Source organism: Amblyomma americanum, chromosome 6 (genome assembly GCF_052857255.1).
Source record: "Amblyomma americanum isolate KBUSLIRL-KWMA chromosome 6, ASM5285725v1, whole genome shotgun sequence".
Lineage (NCBI taxonomy): Eukaryota > Metazoa > Arthropoda > Arachnida > Ixodida > Ixodidae > Amblyomma > Amblyomma americanum.
Genome location: NC_135502.1, coordinates 24,981,141 through 25,000,051, shown reverse-complemented (window position 1 = coordinate 25,000,051; position 18,911 = coordinate 24,981,141). Strand labels below are relative to the sequence as shown.

The following is an 18,911-nucleotide window of genomic DNA, read 5'->3' as shown; positions in this document are numbered from 1 at the left end:
GTTTTCTTTTTTTTTTATTCGCATCTTGATTTCTTTGTCTCGCAAACTTTGACTTACGGACAGAAAAAGTAATGGGAAGCAGCTTCTGTACTAACCAATATGGAGAGGAACGCGAAGCCTAACCCGGCCCTTCCGCAGGAGGTCTGCATGTACCGTTCTGGTACCATCCATGTACCAGGATGCCCGGTTTGCTTCTAATTTGTATAGCGGAACACTTACCACAGCCATCAAGCTATAACTCACTGTGAGGTAAGGAGAACCCTTTTGCTCACCTTCGATTACCTTTTGGTTTTTAGGGAAGCCGTAGGGGCTCTGGTATATGACCGAAAAGCAAATCATGCAGCCGGTTCACTTTTGTCAAAGAGTGTACACAGAGGAACCGGCTGCCACTACACGGACATGGATGCCATCGTCGACGTAGCAGGGAATGCTTCACTTTTCCCTGATTCAGCTTGGACTTGTCTCTCTTATGTATATGTAGCCTCTTACGTCCCAGCGAGCAGGAATTGCAACGGACCCTTTGAGCTAAATACAGCATTTTAATGAAGTAGTAAGAAGAGTGAGCTTCAGCGTGTTGCAGCCGCTGTGCGCTGAGTTCTGTTTTGGAAGGCTGTAATAACTTTGCTTTGTAAAGCATACTCGATAAGATGTTCTCCAGTTTGCTGGCTCCTAATGAATTGTGCATCGTTATTAATCAACAGATACAAAAAACACAGCTCTTTGCCTTTTGAAAAAATGTTGAAAAGTCTTGTATTTACACCTATTGCAGTCGCCGAGATTGCTAGCTGTGCTACTGCCTCCTCAGGAACGAAGAGCGTCATGTTTCGGAAGCATTGAACGAAAAACTTTGAGCCAATAATTTATTGCGTATGCAATTCTAAAAATATATTTACGGGTCGATTTCAAACCCTGCTTCGTACCTGGCTGCGGCGGCCGAGTTTCGATAGAGGCGAAACGCTAAAAGGCGCCCGTGTGTGTTGTGTGATGTCAGTGCACGTTAAAGATCCCCAGGTGGTCGAAAGTATTCCGGAGACCTCCACTACGGCAACTCTTTTTGTCTTTCTTTCTTCACTCCCATCATCCTCCTTTCTCTTATGGCGTGGTTCAGTGTCCACCGACATGTGTGACAGATGCTGCGCCATTTCCTTTCCTCAAAGCCAATTTTAAAACCAATCTTCATTTTTTTTTTCATTCCATTCCTCATAAGCCTTTCTTTATTTAGAAATTTGCAAAACAAAAACATGAAATATAAAAGTGGCATTTTTGAGACACGCGTCAGACTGGCGCGCTTAACGTCGAATAAAAACGCTCTTGCTCCGAATCGTCTTTCTGGTCCTCTCCTTCTTACTTTGACCTAAATATGCGCCTGTCTTCCTTTCATTACGCGTCGAGTTCTTCTCGGCAGGATGCACGCGTTCGGATTTCTGCATGCATACGCAGCAGCCTCGACAGTTGACATCACTCTTGACGCCATAGTCGTTCGAGAGTCGCGGCGTCGCGTTTCCTCCGTGTCATTCGGAAAGCGCGCAAGCTCCCTATAGAGCGGCACAAGTGGAGCACCAGTGCGCGTCAGGCACGCGTGCGAATCTCCAGAAATCAAACAACGCAGAGAGCACGCAAGAAGAAGGACTGGCGTTTAAAGTGAACCGTGTGATGAACGCGGCGTCGTAGGCATCGTCCCATATTGTGTACCCTGACGGCGTCTAGCATTCGTCTTCCTGTTTGGTCGCCTTTTCAATTTCCCGCCGAGTTTTTCTGACATTTCCTTCATTCCGCACTATTCCTTCCACCACTTTCTCGACATGTACCTATATATGAATATATTATTTAGCATCGTTACTTCCCGCCACATTTTCTCTAATAGCGTTTTCAAAGGGGCTTCATGCAACGGGTGGAGTTCTGGAGCTCATGGACGATGAACGACATCCCTAGTGTTTTTATTTTCTCAATTTTTTTATTTTTTTTCCCTAGAACCCATCCTGAAGGCTCTGGGAATGTAACCTGCAACAGATGTATTAGAGGTTGCTTGCGCCTGAGGGAACCAAGCCGCCGGAAGCAAGCGAGTTATCGAGTTTTGAAGCGCACGGTTCGTTTCAACACCCGGTGGCGTAAGTTGCCCTATTGAAAGCGGCCGGTACACTAACATTACGAATGCCGTACGTAATTGAAAGAAAGAAACCTGAGTAAGTTCTGGCCTCAAAATTTGTGCCACATTCATGGTGATCCAGATCCGCCACCTGAATGCATAAATCATCGTATATGCTCGAGAACTTCTCACTTGAGACAAACTTTAACCTGTACCACATTTTTGACCATCAGTCATAACCATGTCTTGGGTTAGTGAAACCCAGCTGGCCTTTCTAAATATATTTGTGAGTTTTAAATTTTTTGTCACCGGCTTTGATCCACATTGAATACAAACTCGTGTCTACATCATTTCGACGTTGATTGAAAAGGGGTTCCGTACTATTAGCCTGCATATATGTGGGCGACTCCCTTAAACAGTACTTGCAGCTTTAGGACTCCAGCTAACTAGAATTGGGATTCAGTAAAAAGTTATAGCGCAAACACAGACACCCACAGGGCGACGGCACACATACACAAGCGCTAAGAATTGAGGCATGTCAAAAAATGTTCGAACACACTTAACTAGTTGAATGACTCAAAGAAACATACATAGTTGAAAGACAAGGCTTAACGTGCACTAATGTTCGTGATAAATTAGTGCACAGTTGCTTGTTTTCATTGAAGCAAGACTATGCACAGCATTGCATTTCTGATTTTTTTTTTTTTGCTTGCTGTGCTTATATCAACTCTCATGTCCAAAGCATGGCCCTACTTACGGTGCTAGTTTGTCCTGGCGCCAGGAGCCTATATATTTTGTCTGCTGCTGCCACGGGGAAATGAGAGCATTTAAGGGATGTCGAAAATGTAGTAAATGTAAAAAACGAGCAACTGCTCCCGCATGTATGAAAAACACCGCCTTATTAACTCTCGAGCATTAAGGCAAAAATGAGCCCGCCCGTCGATTTCATTACGTGCTCGGCGCCTCGAGAACACGGATATTTAACTTTCATTACAGAGATGCAGCTCTATGTACTTGTGTTCTTTTAATAACGCTCCGGAAGTGGCGCCAGTGCGTCACGTCACGATCGAGAGTTACCCAAAATGGGGTGTAAAGGTTACATGAATGTCCAGACGTCCTCACTTTACTAGGTAGTGCGGTCCACGATACAGTCGCTGTCCATTCATTTATCTCACTTCCTCACAAGAACCAGCATGCTCAATATAGACTGCTGTAGACTGCTTTATTATTAAAAATTTCTAGAGACGGAACCATCGGCTTCGCGAACTGCGGCTGCTCTTTACGGTTTTGTATAAATGGGGCCAGGGCTGGTTCGCGTACATCAAGCTAAAATTTCATGGTGTGAAAAGTACAACGAAAGAAAAGTACAACACGCCCTTGCAAACTCTTTTAGACAGTCTATAGACTCTCCAAAGACTTTCTATGGACAATTAATTCAATACGTTATTCTGTAAACAATACAAATTATATAGACGTCTATACACAATCTGCAGATTTACGGCCATGCAGTTTTATTACACTTTTTTTCCTATAGACATTCTACAGACAATGAAAAGACAAAAGTAAATATCTATAGGAAGGTAACAGAGTTTATAAGAATTCAACAGAAAGTCGGTAGACCATTTCTATAAGGGCGGGGTACTCACCGTCTGTCTCTTCCCGGGCCTCCTCCGTGCTAGCGGTGAAGATGTCGCTGTCGCTGCGGCCCTTGGCGTTCTGGGCGAAGGCGCGCACGATGAACTCGGTGCCCGGAGGCAGCGGCTGCACCAGGAACAGTGGCCGCTCTTTCTGCTCCCGTGTGGCCAGTGTTTCGCTGCGCACCGAGTCGATAACCTGCGGAAGCGATGGACGCTTTTCCACGGGATTCTTACGACATAATTAATTTTGTCGCGTGGTAGACGCCGCTTGTACTTCCATCTAACACTGGGGATTAGCTAATGTAAGATATGTTGATAACTGACGAGAAACTACGTTGATTGAAACACTAAAGTATTACCAGTCGAATGACACGTGGAGTGAATGTGAAGCAAGAAGCAGGGCCAACATCTATATTGAAAGCAACTCTAAAATGTTCGTGTTGTAATTGGCCATGATTCATATACAGCTCATTATATACCTGCCCAAATTCAAGCTACATCACTGCTAGAGCTTGTACATTCGCTATTACGCGGCTTGGCACGCAGGGTACACAGGTCGTTCTGAGCAAGGCTTGCAGGAAGAAATAAAGAGAAAGAAAAAAACTGAGTCAACGAGATACAGGGGCTCCTCCATCGCAGTAACGAGGCAGGCTTAAAAGAAAGGGTTTCGGCCACTCTTCTAAAGGAAGAAGGAAGAAAAATCGATGGAAGATAAAAGGAGCTCTGGAAAGGAAGCGCGGATCCGATTGTCACCGGGCTTCGCCATATACGAAGACAACTTGGCCGGCCCATTGTCTTAGATGTGGAACACCGAGCCGTCTGATGGCAAAGGCCTCCAGATTGCTAGGCGATGGGACCAATCTGAGGTGGAGATCCCCGGGCGAAGATATCCAACCAAAGCACCTAAAAGGATGGTGATTGCCGTCTGTGACGAACCAATAATCCGGGATTACTTGCAGGCTCGCCCCTGTCCGCGTTTATATTGAGGATAGCAGTTAACGGCGGACAGAACTCATTTGTACAAGCTGTATCTCTTCCTAGAAATTTGCTGCTTCGAGTTGCGCTGAGCAGTATGCGACGCATTAATGTGCCCGACTGTCTAGGTCATGGTGAAAGATTAGCTTCATTCCAGGCACTGCGAGGCGGTTGCAAACAATGCAAAATAAGCCGCAGTGAGCGATTCAGCATTCAAACAAGAGGAGTTAATTGAGAGTAGGTATATTTATGCTTCCTTCAAATCTCATGATGCTGCATATTCAGCGCACGCCAGTTAAAAGAATAAACTTTTGTTTTTACCATTCTGGTATAAAAAAATGACTTAGATTTGTTAAGCAAAGTTCTGTTCTCGTCACTGTTGGCAATAGTATTTACTCTATACTCACTGCTATGCGTTTTTCGTGACAATTTTTTTCAGATGCTGAAAACCTATATGAACAATATGCCGGCTTCTTTGTAATAGCCTGGTGAAAGCTTTTTTTGTTTTCAAAATTCAGTAACACTGAAGATCTTTAATAAATTAAACAAGGAGGAACGGCGTCCTTCAAACCGCACGGAACAGTAACGAAGTGCTTGAAAGACAGCTCCAAAGCAAAATCGTGTGCGTACTAATAACAAGATTCTTACAATACATTACACAAATTCGCGGGACATAAGCTCGAGGAAAATATCTGCACGCGCTAAGATGCCGACCTGACATAAGGTAGGCTGGTGATAAAGCACGTATAGCTTGCGCTATATTGCGTCGATCCATGAATTGTGGTCTGTATTCTTGACAGGAACTTCCATAAAGCTAATATAACTTCCCCGTCGTTCATTTTTGTTCTCTGCAGATGCACGCTGCTGAAGCGCTTCTCATTTTCTCATGGGCGCCACAAGACTTGTAAGTGACCGCAGAGATACGATCATTTTAGTTTCGTGATACTTTGAATGGTGGCTAAGCCACGCATTTTGAAATCGCGGTTGGACTCATGCTGACATACGAAGTCATAGTGCCTGTAGAAGTACGCGCCCTTTGAAATTCCGGCAGACTGCAACGTCACAGCAGCATTAGTTCTTCCATAATTGCTGTAATATAGCTTGTAAACATAAGACAGAGACATCAAGGCCAACAAGAGCCTGCCAAATGCCAGCGGGAGGGGACTTGTAAATAAAAAATATATGAAAAAGAAGCTACTCCGGAGGCCAGTAGCGAGACAGCCTTTTAGAAAACAACGCCATCGATTTCATGAAAAACATTTACTGGACTTTTGAGCCACGTGAATGATCAAATCTCGCACCTGGAACAGTGAATAGAGGGCTCCCTGTGTCATGGCGCATGTTTGAAGTAAGAGATGCTGCCTTGTGATTTGCAGCTATCTTGCTTACAAGAATTTTGCAATTTTGAGCCAGCGAAAAAGAAAACCGAAGGAAAGGAACCCACTGGATTGGGCTGCGTGAAATACAGGGATGAATAAGACAACGCAGAGGAGCAACGGTCATTGTTTTCTTTCTCACACTCACCTCTAAATGAAAAGTTTGCTCCAGGCCTCCATCGTATCCTGAGTCGCATTCAATCTTGAGGGAGTCAGACGTGGCATTCACAACGTTGCAGTTACTCAAAGGTTCCGGCGGCCCTGCAATATAATAAAGAGTGTGGAAAGAATGTTATCAAAATGCGCACAGTATTTGAGATATTTTGCTGAAAAAGCGTCTCTTTTATTATTTTGCTCATTTAAATGCAGCGTTTATTTAATATTCCCAAGATATTCTCTACAAAAATTTATTCAGACAGTATATAGACTGTCCATAGACTTCTGTCTATAAAGTCTATAGCCTCTCCATAGACAAATCCTAAAGAACAGTCTATAGGCAATACAAATCCTAAAGACAGTCTATACGTAATCTATAGATGTACGGCCATATACTCTTAGTAGACTTTTGTCTGTAGACATTCTACACACTATGAATAGACAAAAAAGGAATATCCATAGGAAGGCGATAGAGTCTATAAGAAGCCTAGTAGTTCGTGCGCTTTTTCATGTGCAATGAGAACAGGAATGAGAACAAAACAACTTTATTTACATTCCGCGTCGTAGTGATGTCTTTAAGGTCCGGCACTCTCATAGCAGTCCCTTAGTCCCTGTAGAAATTACCTCAGGCCTAGAACTGTCTTTGAACTCAGCAATGTTTAATAACAACTTCTTGATCATTTAACCTGTAGAAAAAATTGTTGAGCTACGCTGAAATTTACCAAAGCCTAGCACACAACAAGTCAGTGCGTCTATTACAAAGCACATTTTTATAATGAAGGAAGAGACGCATCAGCAGCACACATGAAAGCTAACCGAACGGAAATTCATCTCAAAGAAAAAAATTCTGGCTTTTTCATGTGAAAGTACTCAGCTTGCTGCCATGACTTTTTTGGGGCAAGTTAATGTGCTTTAGTCATTTGCTTGTGTGTGTTGAAATTTGCCTCCCGGCCCCTCCGTATGGCAGAGATAAGCCACCTTGGAGAAACCAAAAGCTTCGGGGCATTTGTAACGTCAAGAAACAAAAATGAATTTCTGAAGCAAATTACCTTATAGCCACGCTTGATGGCCTACGTGAAAATGGGTGCGCGGTTATATTACCTCAAGGCGGGTGATCCTCGAGGGATCGCAAGTGACATATGGCAAAGATAATGCTTTGTCATGTTAAGCTTATTCGCTGGCACCGCCACATTTCGGTCACATTCTGCACTTGAAAGCAATACTTGAGGTAACGGTCAGTTCACGCTAAAAGGTTAATTTAGGTTCACAGTTTGGTGAAAAAACAAATGGACACGTAACATATAAACGCCGTGAACTTTATTCATACGTGTAGAGGTAAGCTTATAGGAATCCGAATTCACATCACAAACATAAATAACCTAACCGTGACCCTAACGATTTTTTGCCAACTTTGTCATGTCTGCCCGCATGGCTTTACTTGATTGTGATATCGTTAAAAATTTGTCGCGCTGAGCCTCGTGGCGGTTCAGAAAGGTTAGGGTCAGGTTCCTCGAGCTCTCACGTAATAATGAGTTCCTATGCAGTGAAGTGTGCATGAATCAATAAAGGTCGTTAACAATAGGCGGCCGTCCACGTCTCTGGTGTGCCGTGCCCCGTTCGTTCTTGCACGCGATCGTTTAACAAGTAGCCTGAACAAGACCTTTAATTCAGCTCAGTTCATATTAAGGCGAGTTTTTCTCGTTCTACGTAGAATCCGGTGTCGGCATTGTGAGAGAAAGCAGATGGCCCTCCTGCCATCTATGTCACATGATTGTGTGACGTCATCACAACCTGCCCACCGTGGCAGGTGGCAGTAAAATTGACAACTGGTCACGAGAGGTTGCTCAGGGTGCGCACCTTGGGTCTGACAGGCCCCACCAGTGACTGTGCTTGAAACAACCACTTGACGGCACAGAGGCGCATCGCTTAACCGCCGCACCAATGCGTCAGGACTTGCATGAGGTATCAAAGCGGTTTATGAATGTAAAATAACGAAGGACCAATTCCGCATATAAAGGGCACGCAGTCTGAGTCGGAGCATAGGCGAACTGATATGCAAAGAGGACGCCAGGCCGCCGGAGGGAGTCTTTAACGTCATCGCGTCACACCATTATGGAGGAGTTGAAGTGTAATCTCAAGTTTTGCTTCCGCAACAAACGTGAAAAAGTTCTACGGGGATGGTTGCATTGACACTAATAACTGATTAGGAAAACAAAAAGACTCGAATTATGTTTTTTCTCTCATGCGTGGGTGTGATGATTGGCTCCTTGTCAATAAGAGGCTCCCTTTGCGGTAGTTGCCTGCGCGTATGTGTGCAAGGAAACGCCAATTTTTCCGCATCACGTATTGCGTACATCGCATTACGTCAGTAGACGTAACAAAAAAAAAGTATGTGATGTCTTCTTGCCAATAAGGGGCTCCTGTTACAGTAATTGCCTGCACGTAAGCGTGCATGGAAACACCCATTTTTTCACATTACGTGTTGCATACATTGCGTTACATGAGTAGACATCAGAAAAAAGTATGTCTGCTCAAGACATGAATTATCAACTTTAACGAACACGTGATTTTTGTTCCAAGTATTTTTCTTTGTAATGGGCTGGGTGATGTACGATACACATTTCAACTACCGGATTGTCTTTCGCGAACAAAACCAAACAGCGGTATCAAATAATGGTGTTGAGCCGACATTCATAAAAAGCCAAAAGAAGGATCAGACCCCCTGTCTAGAGCTTACCAGCTAGGCCCATCGCGTATACTTTGCGGGCGAGGTAGACATAAAAAGAAACTACCTCTTGTGAATGTTCTCACATTACCTCTTTTGCAGTGCGCAAGAAAATATTTCATTTTGGAGTAATTATTCGTTTTTCTGAAATGCGTTGAAATTTGGAAAAACTCAGCTTCTTTCTTGCTGGGCGCCGTGGCGGCTCAGTGGTTACGGTACTCTGCAGCTGATCCGAAAGACGCGAGATCGATCCCGGCCGCAGCGGTCGAATTTCGATGGAGGCAAAATTCTAGAGGCCCGCCGTGTACTGTGCGACGTCAGTGCACGTTTAATAACCCCAGGTGGGCGAAATTACCCCGGAGCCTTCCACTACGGCGTCTCTCATAACTTCAGTTTCTTTGGGACGTTAAACCCCATAAAACCAAAACCAAAATCTTTCTTATATGCTCAACGCTGCTTGGCTTTGCTCAGGAAAGCTATCTGCGTCTGGGCATATCGCAAAAGATTCGATACCGACGCAAGGTACGTGACAACCAGCGGTGCCGCTGTTTTTACACCGATATTTTACCGATCTCCTGCATCGAATCGCACTCAAGACGCTCAGGCGTTGCTTGCGTGCGCCAGGAAATACAAAAAAAAGATAAGCAGAAGAAAGGGAGCCAGCAGAAGAAGGGGTGATAACGACTCGGCGTGCTCCAACTCTCCAACTGGGAGTCCCCCGTCTCGTTACGCGAAAAAGAGGCCTCCTTCCTGGCTCTCCTTCTATCTCGCTTTGCTGCTTGGCTTTGGGCTAAATTTGGGCTACCCTGCTTCCCCGTCTTCTCCTTCAGGCGTGGGATGCTGCGCGACTTGGAGAAACAACGGCCTCATTAGAGAGCACATTGCCGATCCGTTCTGGGAGCGCAGTCGAGCAGGCGCAGTCAGGGGTGCCGATTGCTTTCTTGTGTGGGCGGGAAGAACATCGCAGTGCGACTGCGGCGAGGCTCTGTCCTGTGGCAATGCTGCGGCCGGTGATTTTTTCTTCATTTACCAGTGCGCGTTGCCACGTGTTGTGCTATACACTGATCTATCACTTGAGTTGTTTTTTTTTTATATTGCAGGCTAAATTTCTAAAATCGGTGCAAATGCTTGTGGAACCAAAAATCACGGTGAAAAATCAGTGTTTAAATATCTTAGTATTTTTCTTCGTGTCCTGTGACGAATCTTTTCTTAGTTCTTTTTTTTTTCTCTCTTTTGGGCTTTAACATGAGCTGCTAATTTATTTCTTAATATTGCTACATATTGCGTAACTCCGCACCATTTACTGATTTGTACTCAAAGCTTTCGTTCATGAACTGTTTTTACCATCCCCTCTTGCCATGGAATGTCCACAAAGTGCTCTGAGGATGTATTGTCAGAGCAAACAAATAAAGTAGGCCCGCACACTTCCAGGGAAATGGCGCGCACTCTGAACGCTCAAAGACCCGATTGTCTTTTACGAAGCGATCAGTCGAACGATTTGCTGCTCGTTTCACGCTAATGGCGTGTATTTGTTGGTGCGTATGAGGATGTTTGACAATGATTTACAGCTGTCCCCAGCAGGTTTTCCATTACTGCCGTATTTTCCTAAAGGAATAATAAGGACAGCTTAAGCAATCACTGTTTCGAGTGAAATTTTATTTTTTGGCTTTTTTCGAGCATGTTATGCTTGTCCGGCAGCTATAGAAGCATTCATCGCAGAAAACGTTGGACTGAACAATCATCCCGCCAGTCCAGTCAAACATGTGGCGACCATACCCAAAAAGTACGGCTTACCACTGTTTAGAAGCGAACGGCAGTGTAGCGTAGCCTCTGTGATCAGCGTCAATAATTGATGTCGGTACATGCATGTTACTTGCAAAATCGGCCAGGGATAGCGTTAACTCTATTTCATTTTTTTGCTCTTTTCTTGCTTCCGAAAATTTCGTTTTCGGTTATAGTGTAATTTTGCTACTAGAAGTCGATACCCAATCAATACAGGCCGCCTTCAGTTTCTCCTCAGCGTCCCTTTAATACTGACACAACTCGAGGTCCAGCTGAGTCCGGATAATGGGCCTATAGAAAACAATGCTGCTGAATGCCATGCATCAGCGTCCTGAGTGTAGCAGGAGTACACGTCGTTGAAAGCTGGTCCCTTTGTCACCACATGTGTACATAGTGGCCCTATAAAGCCATCTCGGCCGCAGTGGCTCCAAACTCTCATAGTGCGCTAAAGCAGTCCGATATTGTCACGCTGGAATGAAACGCGAACGGGATAATTGAAAAGGAAAACAAAGAATCTAATGTTATTAGCCACAACAAAGGTAATGCCACCAGGGTTAATGAACAGTTGCACTCAGCGGTACTCGGGCCAGGGAAGTATTAATCAAGTACATTATTATTTACTCTTCATGATCTGAGATTGCCTTTTTTTCTCCTCTCGTGACATTCGTCGTGTTCGCATTTCGTTACGGCCTGATAGTACAAAGCAGTGCTACTTGTGGCAGATGTGCCTTGCGAGTACGGGAAGTCGACGCTGAAAGCTCGTTTCTTGCGCTGAAAGGCGAACCAGTGGAGCAGGTGAAGGTTGACGGCTAGATTAGCCAATAATTAAGCAATGGAATATCAGCTTTGTTTTTACCCTCCATAGCGGCTCAATGGCTATGGGTTTCTACTCATCAACACGAGGCCGCGATATCAAATTCCAGCCACGACAGTTGCATTAAGACGGAGGCGAGACTGAAACGCGCTTGTCTGCTGTGTGATGCCGACGCGCGTTAACCTCGAATGGCTGAAATTTATAATAAAGAGCTCGAAGCTATCGCACCACCCATGGCCCATATGCAGCTTGAAGGACTTAGACCTCATAGAAAACACCAAACCATGCCATATCATACCGCATCGGCGGCCTAAAGGTTTGGGCACCCATCACGCATAGAAGAGCTGCGGGCACCCACCGGTGATACAATGATTACAAATTTTCCTCTCGCCTCGTCATCGGCTTATCTGGGGTAAATTTTGGGGCAAACGTTCTTTTCACCCTACTTTGAGTAGAACCGAACACCTGGTGTCAAGGCAAATGAACTTGCGCTTTAAAAAATCGTCACCATCATCACACCACACTCGATTTCTCTAATTAATTATTTGTATTCAGTAGACTTTCGCTGCCTGAGAACGTGAAATAATTGAAATATTATAATGTGAATGCACTATATCAATTTTCGATCGATGCATGAAATTTCCAAGCCGGTGGATGGAAGAGAAAGTACAGATTTAGAATAGCAATCCTGCACCGTCGAGTGCTATTGACCCGTTCCTCAGAAACGGAGATGTCCGCGTGCATCCATTGGCTTATACGGAATTGGACGTCGCTCAGGTCATGAGAGCGTGGGCGTGTTCTTTCTTCCTTGGGCCTGCAGTCTTTTGCGTCCCTCGAGTGCGCAGAGGCAAACACACCGAAGCACGCAATCTCAGCGAGCCCGTGCCGCCTGGATCGCATGTAGCCAGTCTTCCCGTCTTTTGACCGCGGTCGCGATCTGTTATTAAACCTAGCTCCCGCTCTATTTTCTGTGGGGGGTCAAATCGTACCGCCTGTGGTAGGCATTTGATCTCTGCGCATACATAGCCAAGTTTTCTTTCCTTTTTCGCTATCTCTTCTTTCAGTAGGCAGCTTTCTTTTTTTTTGTGCTCATTCGGGAGCCCAGCTCATTTCTTTGCGGTGCTTCCAAAATGGAAACTAAGGAACTTCTCGGTCGTCGTCCGTATCGTCGTCAGTACCATGATGAAAATCATCCCTCAACCTCTCTAGCACAAAGGCAGGAATCTCCGCATAGACTAGCTGCTCTTTCCCCCGTCAGATTTTACTCCTGTTGAAACCGTGTGCTCTAATTTACTTCAACCATCCGCCGCCTCACATTCTTGTGTTCTGATCCTGTGTCTAGCTGTTCAACCATTCGTACATCTGTTCACTTGTTCTTTTCCGTAAGCATCACAGGCTGTATTCAGAAAACGTTTCGTGAGTAGGTGTGGTTCTTGATTCGTTCAGCTCCTCCTAGTTCGCGAACATCAAAGGAGAGCCCTCAGCGTTGGTTGATAGCGGGCTTCCCTTAGGTTAAGGGCGCTTTGCGAATACCTTTACAGTGACAGCTGTTATGCACGCCCGTGCCTGGCTTTCTCGCCACCGAACCGGTGGGTGCGTTAATGTCACGGTCACGTGACATTAATTTCACGTAACATTATGTCACGTTCAAACTGAGTCGCATAAGCACGCGTGGCTCTGTTTGGAACTGCCACCTTCCAGTGCAGGGGTGCATCACTTGACCACTACACCAGTGCGCCAAGAACATATCCCCCAAAACTAAATGCCTAAACAGCTATCGCTGAACATCGCCTTAAACAGGCGTAGCCGTTCTGCCAGTTTTTTAGCGTGAATTTGAATTTTTTTGTTCGCTTTTATGTCAAAAATCGGATATACTATAAAAATCAATTTTCTGGCACAAACTTAAGCCACCTCGTGACGCCCCTCCTGATGACGTTTACATCTATTTGCAACAAACACAACTTGCTTGTAATTCATCATAGCTGAAATAAAAGAACAAAACGCGTTAATGCGACTTGCATTAGTGCTGTTAACGGCACAAGTTTCGAGGGACCTAGTCGAGATTTCTGCCGTCATATCAGTTTGCCTCCCTCCCCCCTGCCCTCCTCTCCTCCGCCCCCAGGCTGCGCCGACATAGAGTCCGGCTCGTGTTACAAACCAACCAGAAAGCTCGATCGACAGTCCCATTCCCATTCATGCTCAACTACCTCGCTTCGGCGGAACACTCCTGAGCCGAATAATCCTTCACCAGCAAAATGCACGGCAGTAAGCTAGCGCTGAGGAAGGGAGAGCGTTGCAAGCAATTAACCAGTCGCGGGATGCGACCAGCTCATCGTCATTTAGAGAATTAGAAAATGAAGCAACGAACCAGCATGCACGTAGAGTATATCGCCAGCGACGAGGCGATTTACGTCCAGGGGGGCCACTTTCGCCTTTTTTTTTTCAGTAATTGCTACACCCCTCGCTTTCGACCCATCCCAATCAACGTCCGCCGCCGCTGCCGCTGTCTATTAGTCATAAGCGCGAATCAGCGATAGAGATCAAAACATAACCTCGTATTTTGTATCACGCGATTGCCCTTGTTGCAAATCTAGCCTTCCGTTTTCTTTTTTTTTGTCTCTCATTCCATCGTGGCGGCCTTCCTTTTGCGCTATCCCCTTTACCCTGATGATCTGCGGGAAAGTCATCACGGGTCGTTTTTCATCGTCGAGGGCCACCGCGATGGCTGCAGCGAACGCAGCCTCCCGCCTTCATTCGGCTATGCATCCCCGCTTTGATTTCTGCGTGTGATCCCTCTCTCGGCTCGTGGTGCAGGTCTCTGCTATCTCGCTCGCTTAGTGGTCGGCGCTCGAATCGGCTCCCGGTTCGTCTGGCTTGCAGCGGCGTTGCATTTTCTTTGTTAATTTATATTCGGCCCTTTTTTTTTTCGTTTAGCTCCTGCTTTATACATGCAGGCGTGGCTCATGCAGTATCAGCGACATCAATTAGCGCTAGTTGCGACTCCCTCTGTTTGCGCTAAAGACCTAAACGGGATTCAGCACCGTGTGAGCGCTGCTGTCGATTTCGTCTAAAGGAAAGCATTGCAAAGCATGACTGTTGTCAAAGCGCCATAACTGGACCCGGCCACAAGTGAGCCTTAATGGTTGTCCGAAATGTTTTCCGCCACCAGGAGTTCAGCTCGTTGATAAATATCTGTACGTGAATGTTTCGATTCTTAAGCTCTTTGAAAATTTTGCTGTGGCGATTGCAGTCTAATCCGCCTCTTCATTATGAAGCTGGATATCTAGATTACGCAAAAAAATGCCAAAATCTTCTAAACATATTTTGGGGATGAAAAAATGGAGGCGACACTTAAGATCTTCCTGAAGGGCAAGACTCGTTAGCTTTAGGGGGTAAACGCCCATATAAAGCCCCGCTTAACCAAGCCTTACGACCATTCCTGCGTGGCCTAGGGGGAGCACGAACGACTCGGAATGCAATGGTGCCGGAGCGTTCGATTCCCCTCAGCCTCACATCTGATTTGAGAAGCCCGAATTGGCAGCTCCTTCAAACCGTCCATGTCACGTGACGTCGCGAAACGCTACGACCAGCCTGTGCTGGGCCATGATAGCTGCTAGCTACCACATGTCAGAGCCATGCTCTTAATTCTTCGCTCACAACATCAACGTCGGATTTTTTGGAGAACGTGGACTTTAACGCTGCAGCGTTAAATCCTGCGCTTCTGGCCGATATCTTGTCGATGAGTGGGGCAGCAGTGAGCACTTGAGACAAGTTAGCAAGCATATATTATGCATGCGTATACGTATCTGATACATATGTTTTGAGGGCGGTGTCTATGGCCGGCTATAGACATTTGGCCCAAATAGCTATAGACATTTCCTATTCTATCTATAGCTGTAGATACAGGCTGATATATTTTTGTATAGAGAGCTTAAGACAGTTGTAAGGTGTCATCTTTCTAACCCCTATCCCCCATCCCCAGTGTAGGGTAGCAAACCGGAGACTCACATCTGGTTAACCTTCCTACCTTTCCTTTTCATTCTCTCTCTCTCTCCAAAGCTGTAGCTTTAGTGGCATAGATTTTTCAATAGCGGGCAATAAGCACCTCTGTGGGTACTTATAGACGTTCATAGAAGGCCATAGACGGACATAGCTTTTACCACAGACGCCCATAGGACGTTTTTGTATGGGATGTTATCTCGTATTAAAAGCCAGGTGTTTCTCATAAACTTCAGGCACCGCTACTGTTCAGACATTTCTTTTAATTCCCTCTCTACGCACTTTTTTCTCGCCTCTTCAGCGAAGGCATGATTGAAGTCCACATGACAGAGGCAATCAAAGCGTCACGCCACGTTTGCCCTAGACAGGAACAGTTGTGGCCGCGGTGGTTCGTAAGTAGGTCGTTTTTATCCCGCAATTTTAAATCAAATTGCTGTGTATAACTTACCCTGGTACATTTCTTGTCTAGAAGAAATCATATTGAAATTTTGTCGCCTTATTTACCTTTAGTTGTAATGCTGTTTATAAATGATTTTTACCGGCTCGTAAGTAGGTGTGAATGTCGCAGTTCAGCCAAATCATTTTAGGTTTGCAGCTTCTAATCCCCGTTTACAGCTCCTTTCTGAGAGTAATCACTATTGCAAAGAACGAATTTTATTTCAGTAAGCAAAATACGGACGCCATCTAGGCTGCTTCGGTCGTTCAATGACCCCTAATGAGGTGATAGATTAGATATGCTTAACTGGAGTCATTGACTGCTGTCAAATACTATCCGCCTTCGGAGAAAATAATCATGTTTGGTATACAATGGTAATTTCATTCAAATGGTATTCAGCACTCGAGCAATTGTCATGTGCACAAATATGCTCAGGCGGTCCGAGGTACGGCCGCAGCTGCAGGAAGAAAATTTCTTTTCATCACTAACCTGTCACTTTCGTATGTATATCACTGAATCAGCACAACATTTTGGAAATTACATCTCGCGACTTTAAAACATCGGACAAACCAGTAAAGCTTCTGTAACTCAATACGGTAGTGATCGGCGGCTGAAAGGTCACTGATCTCAACCGCACCTTCCACCCTCTAACAACAAATGAGTGGTTCTTACGCGCGGTATGTGTCATTAGTTTGAAAAACTTCCATGGTTCGGTAACACAGAATCCAACCATGGCGCGGATAAGGAAGGAAGGTGCGAAACCACAGCTCAACCACAAGCGCCCTCTTCAGTATAAGGTCAATGTCGCCTTTCTTCAAACGGAGTCGATCCCCTGAGCGCGAGTGCTAGCTTAAGTTTGATCTTTTCATAGCGGCCACCTGCGTCGTTTTTGCATACACATAGTGGGAACTTCGCAAAATCTGTCAATTTTCGTTCGAGGAGCTCAAAAGCTGTGGCCTATTTGCTTGTGAAAATGGTTCCAACATTTACAAAATGTCAGGTGCGATGACCTATATGGGCATTTGTCATGGACAATTTTTTTAGTTCATTTTGTGAGAAACTAGATAACGACTGCATCCCTATCCTTACACTCCTGTTTTTGTGATAGCGGCCGGGACAGTTGTGCGCTATAGCAAGGAATAGAGTCTCACTCTCGCTGAATCGATCTGCTGCAGAATTCAGTTGGTTGAAGCGAAGGCCTACACAAACTCATACATACTGCAGCACCTCTTTAGTGGTCGCACCACAACAAACGACAGGAGGAGCAGTAGGACAGGCAAAGTGGAAAAGAGAGCAACCACGCCACGAAGTATTAGCTGTGCCTTCAGTCCACCTCTCTGACTTTAGTAGGCCCGTCTGGTGGTGTTGTACTGCTCTTGTTATCGCCTTTTTCTTGTCTATTTATTTTTTGTCGAAATCATGCCCTACTCATTAGCCTTTCAACGCCACCTGATTCTTGGCTTATCACTCAATGTGATTACCTGTGTTTAGAAGCTTCGAAAGAAACTCTGATTCACATTACGGGCTGCTCTACTTGGAGCGCAGTTTTTGCGAGCAACAAAAAAAAGGAGCTCAAAACGCCTGTTTTTGTGCTGTCAGCGTGCCCCATTAAGACCATCAGATTGGTGCAATTAATGTCTTAAAATTTTTCTTGGGGTGTGGTGAGTCCGGAACTTAAGATAATAATTATCACCCTCTGAGAGCATTTATTTCATTACCAACGAATAAAATGGAGGCAGTGGAAATTTTAGGCGGAAAACATATGGAATATTATTTCGTCTTAGTAAGCCTGTCAAAGATCTCGACCAGCAATTAACAACTATCCGAATACGTCCCGTCTGTCAAAGCTATCCCCTAGTGATTAGCAACTACCAAAATACATCTCGGCTGCACGTGATAATGTTAATTTTGGCAATGTAGAACCACTTCGCTTAAATATATTGAAGGTGAATTGAGTTTACTTCAAACATCTGTATGAAATTAGTTTACTTCAGTTAACAGGCTTACTCAAGGTTCTGAAGGAAACAGAAAACAGCCGTTCAGAGGCAACTTGACAAGCCCTTTGATCTTCATTTAGGCAGAGAAGACACCCGACATATTGCGAAAAGAGAAAAAAAAAAAACATCAGTGTACAAACTGCAAAATTTTATACGGTTTGGTGAGAGAATAAAGCTATATAAAGAAACGCATGAGCCAGCTGGCCAAAAATTAAAAAAAAACTACAGAACGTTGTGACAATGCCTAGAGTGTAAAAAAGTTTTCGTGAAAAAAAATCATCTGAATTTTTTGTTCTGAACAAATTAAACCGGCAACGTTTTCGAAATGAATTTGCTATTTATAAATTTCGTCCATGTATAGTACTAACATTCACCTTTGTGGGGAGAAGAATTAGTGACTTTTTTCGTTCATTGTTAAGAATGTAATACCAGATGTTTAGAAAAAATTTTTCTGAAACTCTCGGCAGAACACCTTATGCCGCAGTGTTTAAATCCCTCTTAGTTTGAACACAAAACAAAGTGAACAAGGATTGAAAGGGAGCCTCAGTCCACTAGCCAACGAAGTTTCAACAAGAGTTGTCTGCGTCTGGGCGAAGGCAGTTTAGAAATATGTAACTCTGTTTTCTTTTTGTTTTTTTGCCGAACGGTTGGATTGACGGTAGTATTAGTTTATTGTGATGGGTTTTCTTTCCTGACGGTTGAAGCATTTGCAGCATAAGAGAACTGTCTCTTTCAATGCGGGGCCTGGATTTCAGGGCTTCTGGTAATAATAACAATAGATAAAGAAGAATAACGGTACGGTTTTTGCGTTAGTATGTTCCGTTCTAATGCATTAGAAGCCCTATGGGGTCAGAGGCGTAGTTGGTTGCAAAATTTGGCGATTGGCTGAAGGCAAGTGACGTCTCAAGACCAGTGCATTCACACTGGT

General features: G+C 44.8%; 1 protein-coding gene across 5 annotated transcripts in view; it reads right to left on the bottom strand.

Annotated features, from left to right (window-relative positions):
• The window catches only part of LOC144136458 (protein turtle homolog B-like), a 356,448-nt gene that overhangs the window by 26,999 nt on the left and 310,538 nt on the right, over positions 1-18,911 (bottom strand). For all 5 annotated transcript variants that reach the window (XM_077668793.1, XM_077668797.1, XM_077668795.1 and 2 more), the window contains 2 exons: positions 6,223-6,335; positions 3,733-3,919 (listed from right to left, as the gene is read on the bottom strand). In XM_077668793.1, coding sequence (XP_077524919.1) covers positions 3,733-3,919; positions 6,223-6,335 — 300 coding nt within the window. The remainder of the gene's footprint in view (positions 1-3,732; positions 3,920-6,222; positions 6,336-18,911) is intronic.